The sequence below is a fragment of the Phyllobates terribilis genome, unplaced genomic scaffold (assembly GCF_046119375.1).
Source record: "Phyllobates terribilis strain yellow unplaced genomic scaffold, ASM4611937v1 Scaffold_5__5_contigs__length_657084704, whole genome shotgun sequence".
In the NCBI taxonomy this organism is placed as follows: Eukaryota; Metazoa; Chordata; class Amphibia; order Anura; family Dendrobatidae; genus Phyllobates; species Phyllobates terribilis.
The window spans coordinates 379,518,371-379,524,370 of record NW_027362765.1 but is presented as its reverse complement, the minus strand read 5'-3'; the positions used below and the strand labels follow the sequence as shown (position 1 = coordinate 379,524,370).

Here is a 6,000-nt window from a genome sequence, read left to right as displayed (position 1 = left end):
TGGCGATTCCCTCGAAGAGGCAGGCTGTCCCGTAGAAAAATGGTCAGACATGGTAGAGGCGGGGGAACAGGGAGGACATTGCGGTGGTCAGATCCTGCAACTGAGTTGTCACCACATTGATAGCCTGCATCAGGTGGCCTTGACACTCTTATTTAAATCGGACCTCCTCGTACAGCACTTGTATGTTCGATTGGGGTCTCTGGTTCCCAATTTGTCAGCAAGCCCAAAACCTGAACTTATTGTAATGCTGGTGGGTGTGGACCCACTGCTCCACGGGCCGGGCTTACCGTGGAGGCCGTGACTAAGTGTCCACCGGTTAGTCACTAGAGCCTCTGATAGTGAGGATAGGCTGGGCCACTGGTAGACACCAGGTACCACCCCAGGGTCGTCCCGGGGACTGCAGCCACTGACCAGAGGGTCAGAGACTCAGGTATAGGGTACAGGTGGGGGAGACAAAAATGTAGTAAGACAGTCCAAGGTTGAGGCAGGCAGCACAGGTTCAGAATTTGTAGCCGAGGTCAGGAGCGGAGAGATCAGGATAAACGAGAAGGCTAGCCGGGTCGATAACAGGTGAGACAAAACAGGAATACGCCAATACAGGAACTAGAGACTGAGCAACTAGAACCTAAGGTTGGCTAGGAGTGGAGGGTGGAGTCGCCTGATATATCACCTGCCAGCAGGTGATAGGCCAGGGAAGCAGATCTCTGCTGGACAGAATGGATACAAGTTCCTGCAGAGTTCAGCCATGCCCCGCTGTAACTATGAGAAGCACAAGGCAGCTCAGAGCGATGGTCAGGTACAGGGTGGAGCAGAGCAAAACACACGGTGAGTAAGGCAGCGCTAAGAAGACGTGTGAGTGGCCAGCGTAACAGGGGGCCATTATACTATTTGGAGAGCTGTGTGGTGGGACCTAAAAAAGTTTGCAGGGCAATGTGGGGTCATTATACATTTTACAGGGCTACATGGGGGCCATTATATAGTTTATAGGGCCCATTATAATATTTGCAGCGCTGCATGGGGGGGGGGGGGGCATTATACAGTTTGCAGGGCTTTGTGTGGGCCAATATATTGTTTGGAGGGCTGTGTGGGGTCCATTATACTGTGTGGGGGCCATTTTACAATGTGGAGGGCTGTGTCTGGGACATTATACAGTATGGAAGGCAGTTATACTGTATGGAGAGGTGGGTTGGGGCCATCATACTTTGTTGGGGTCACTGTGGGGATATCATACTTTGCAGGGTGGGGGGTAATGTAGGGTCATCAAACTATGCGTCTGGAGAGTGCTCTGTAGGAATTCACTCTGGGTGTATCATTGGGGGGCACTTTTTTTGACATCATACTAATGGGGGCCATAAAAGGGATATCTAAATGCATGGAAACACTAAGGGGCTTTAATTGGAGAAAACTTACTTTGTAAGGGCTGCAAAGTTGTGAGATATGCTCTTCTATGACCCCGCCAAATATTAATCTTTTTTATTGTGATGAGAGGTGAGAGGGCAATTGGGACTTCGGCTATGTGGCCCCATGATTTCTATGCACGCCCCTGGCTGCTGCGCTGTTGATGTGACATCAGTATTACAGAAAATAGGAGCAGCGGCAGACACTCAGCGCTGCACCCGGGGAGGGTGAAAAAGGTGCAGTTTGTTTTTTAAACAAGTTTCAGCTGGGAACCAAAACCGGGGAAACCCTTTTAAGCATGGCCCAATCCAAAACATGGTGGGATTCACATAAATAACACCCAGAAGTGGGATGTCCCATCCAGCTGTGAGTGAGGGCTTTAAAGTAACTTTTTTTAGCAATCGAGATGTCGATGGTACATATGGTAGAGTAGAAGGGCAGTCATCTGATCTGCAAGTCATCACCTGTCCTTTGGATAGGAGATAACTCTTAATTATTGGAATACCCCTTTAATTCATGTCACCTCTCCTAGAACTTCTAGGGGGATCCGGGAAAAAAAGAGAGGAATTGTTGGCAATGGTTATGTGCAATGCTGTAGTTTCTAGAATTTTTTTTTGTAACTCAGGGTCCAGTTGCATATTCCCTGACGGTCATTAAGGGGCTATGGGTAGAAACCCTTGGGGTGTGCCCTTTTGTAAAATAAAGCCTAGGAAAGGTGAAAACTATGGTTTCCACCTTTTCTAGGCTCCATTATTTGAGATTTGGACAAGTCAGTGTTGGACATTTTCTTATCTAGAGCAACAAGCAGAGGCGAGAAAAGGTGCAGGTCGCTGTCCATGGTACTATTGGGAGGAAGGGCACAATTGTCAGCAAATTTCCTTCTTCCATGGCTAAGCAAAAATGGTGTCTGGGCAGATGATAAAGCTGCATTTTTGCCTTCTGGTATGACACAAACTTTAATCTCACGTAGGAAAGCAGAGGACTTATGGGAACAGGGAATCCGCTAATGGCTGTGGGTACAAGAATGAACTTGACCAAAGGGCCCATGGTCTTAAAAGAATAAAAAAATACCTACCAGCCCCTAGCCACTCCTCTGCTATACTGGCCTTGTTCCCCACCGGTCTCTTCGCTTCCTCTTCTGGCAGAGGACATCACAACACCGCTAACTGCCTTCAGCCTTGATGTTCCATGTTAGCTGGATGATAGAACATGAAGGCTGCAGACAATCAGTGGTGATGTGATGTCCTCTGCCAGAAGAGGAAGCGAAGAGACCGGTGAGGGACACGGCCAGGACTGCAGAGGAGGAACTTCAGAGGTGCAATGGGTGAATTATGTTTTTTCTTGTAAAACCCCCATGTGCCCTTTTGTAAATTGTGATATTGGACAGAACAACCGTGAACGAGCGATGGACACCTTTAGACACATCGGCCCGCATTTATCAAAAGTTGCGTTATTTACTCCAAATCTTTAGCAAACTGACTTCAACTATGCCACTCCATAGTTATCAAATGTGGCACATTAAAGATAAATTTGTCTCTCATTTTACCAGCGAAAATTTCTTAAACACGGATTACACTTCCTAATGTTAGATAAGTAACAGAAAGCAGTGTGTCAAATGTCGCAAATTAATGCAAATTTAGTTTCTGGAGGGTTTTTGCACAAATTGTGATTTTTTTTTTTACATATTAAGTGATACACTTCCCACTGTTAGAAGAGAGCTAATTCTAATGGTCCCTGCTGATTCTCCTGGATCTTTGCAGCATTCGACACCGTGGATCACCAGCTCCTCCTCACTTTGCTCCGCTCTATCAGCCTCAAATATACTGCTCTCTCCTGGTTCACCTCCTACGTCTCTGACCGCTCCTTCCGTCTCGTTTGCCAGCTCCTCTTCCTCTCCTCGGCCCTTTACTGTCGGGATTCCTCAGGGTTCAGTCCTATGTCCCCTCCTCTTCTTTCTATACACTGACCTTATTGGACAAACCATCAGCAGATTTGGTTTCCAGTATCATCTCTATGCTGATGACACCCAAGTATACACCTCTTCTTCTGACATCACATACTGTTATTGTTGCTCTTTCATTCTTGTCTGGACTGCTGCAACTTTCTACTAACCGGTCTCTCACTAACCAAACTTTCTCCTCTCCAATTCACCCTGAATACAGCAGCCAGTATCATATTCCTGTCCAGCCGCTTCACAGATACCTCCACCTTGTGCCAGCCATTGCACTGGTGGCCCATCTGCTACAGAGTACAATATAAACTTATCACTCTCACCCACGAAACATTTCTTTAGACTGGAATCTATCACCTCACTATTATAACCATTCCCTCCTCTCCCTTCCTAACTTTTCCTCGTTGGTGAAATAGAAATAAAATAATCTATTATTATTAAGAAGGTGAGACTAATATGTCAAATGTTGCACGTTAATGTAGAAATTTCTGCAAACTTGCGATTTTTTATGTTACATATAAATGGTTGTAACTAGTGTTCAGCGAGTATGAACTGTTAACCCCTTCGGCGAGCACGCTCGGGTGCTCGCCGAGTATTTGCGGCGTGCTCGGCATCAATGAAAGTGACGCCGCGGCTGCATGTGTTACATCTATCTTATACCTGTGGCACATACAGGGATCCCTGCACTATTTTTGCACAATTCTTTATTTTTATTGTTTCATCATAACATTTTAGGACTGGTTCTCATCACTTCGTTTGGTTTCCATTTAACATCTGGCTTAAAGGGGTTATTCCTATCTTTATAGATGGATATTATCAACTACGGTAGTTCATAGAAAAACAAGCACTTTTGCAATCTACATCTTATTAAAGCCATTCTTGAGATATGAACAGTTTTCTTTTAGTTTAGAGCTGGTTACCTAGGAGACCGACCACCACTGCTGTCTAGCTTGTAAGCGCTGCGCTGAAGCTGGCTGGGATTAGGAGATAACAGCGGGCTTCAGTGATCCCGGCAGCTTCTAAACAGTAGAAAAGAGCATGTAAGCGCTGCACATGTCTAGTAGTGTTGGTCGGTCTCCAAGGCAACAAGCTGTAAACAAATGTTAATATCTCAATAACAGCTGAAAATTTTAACATGCAGTAAATTGCAAAATTGCTTGTATTTACAAGCTCTATCCAATAATACTCAGCTATGAACATGAAAATAACCCTTTAAGCATTAAAGGGGTTGTGCACTACTGTGAAACTCATTAAAGGGGTTGTCCGGTCCTAATCGGTAAGTCTGCAGTCACTTTGACCCCTGTAGAAAAAAATGGCAGAATTTTGTTTTGTTTCAGTGTCATCCATCTTGGAATTTTTCCAGTTTTCCAGCAGATTATATAGGAAAATGAGTGGTGTCCTTCACAACTACACGCCATTAAAAAATAGGCCCCTGTACAGCTTGGGGGCCAGAAGAAGAGTTTCGGCTCCTAGAAAAATTAAATGAAATAATTAAATTGTAAAAACAGAAATAGTGGATAACAAGGAGCCTGGAGGGTGAGAGGTCTCCTGGGGGTGCAGACCCTGCTGGGGAAGGCCCAGCGCCTCCATAGTGTATGTGGTGACTGCGCACAGTGCTGCAGAGGACACGAGTGTTATCACAGCTTTATTATGTGTGCTGGTGAGGCAGAGCGCTGTGCTGGGGGACATGCAGCAGTGACACCTAGCAGCAGTGACACCTAGCAACAGTGACACCTAGCAGCAGTGACACCTAGCAACAGCGACACCTAGCAGCAGTGACACCTAGCAACAGCGACACCTAGCAGCAGTGACACCTAGCAGCAGTGACACCTAGCAACAGTGACACCTAGCAGCAGTGACACCTAGCAACAGCGACACCTAGCAGCAGCGACACCTAGCAGCAGCGACACCTAGCAGCAGTGACACCTAGCAACAGTGACACCTAGCAACAGTGACACCTAGCAGCAGTGACACCTAGCAACAGCGCCACCTAGCAACAGCGCCCCCCAACACAGCGGCCACACACTTCCGGTGGCCAGTCAGTCGCATAGCAGCAGCCGCCTGCACTTCCGGGTCACGTGGATATTTACCTTCCGGGGCGCGGGGAGAGGTAACTATGTGGCAGTTTGTGAGATGTGCTCTCTGATCCCGGACTCACAGTGTGAACAGCGGCCAGAGCAGCAGCACCACAGCTGTGCGGTCACTGCCGACAGGATTTGTCTGCTCTGTGTATGGAGACGGCTGTGTCTGACACATGTACAGCGAAGAGGGAGACAGATAGTAAATGTCTATAGGGTCCACCTCACACTGATATATATATATATACAGAAGATGGAGACGTCTAATATCTGAGGATTTATCCCATATTCTATCTATATCTATCATCTATCTATTATCATCTCTCTTTTATCTATATCATTTATCTATCATCTATTATATATCTATTATCGATATATTATCTATCATCTATCTATAATCTAAGTATTATCTATTATCTATCTATTATCTATCTATCTATTATCTATCTATTATTTATCATCTATCTATTATCTATCTATCATCTATCTATTATCTATCATCTATCTATTATCTATCTATCTATTATCTATCATCTATCTATTATCATCTATCTATTATCTATCATCTATCTA

The 6,000-nt window shown here is 45.4% G+C and overlaps 1 protein-coding gene across 6 annotated transcripts in view; it reads left to right on the top strand.

Moving 5' to 3' along the window:
- The first annotated feature begins 710 nt into the window (after positions 1 to 710).
- LOC141273269 (F-box/WD repeat-containing protein 9-like) overlaps positions 711 to 6,000 on the top strand; it is a 105,317-nt gene continuing 100,027 nt past the window's right edge. Inside the window, exon 1 of one of the 6 annotated variants that reach the window (XM_073684867.1) lies at positions 711 to 825. In XM_073684867.1, coding sequence (XP_073540968.1) covers positions 746 to 825 — 80 coding nt within the window. In that variant the 5' untranslated portion in view covers positions 711 to 745. The other 5 variants (XM_073684870.1, XM_073684868.1, XM_073684871.1 and 2 more) reach the window with 5 other exon arrangements.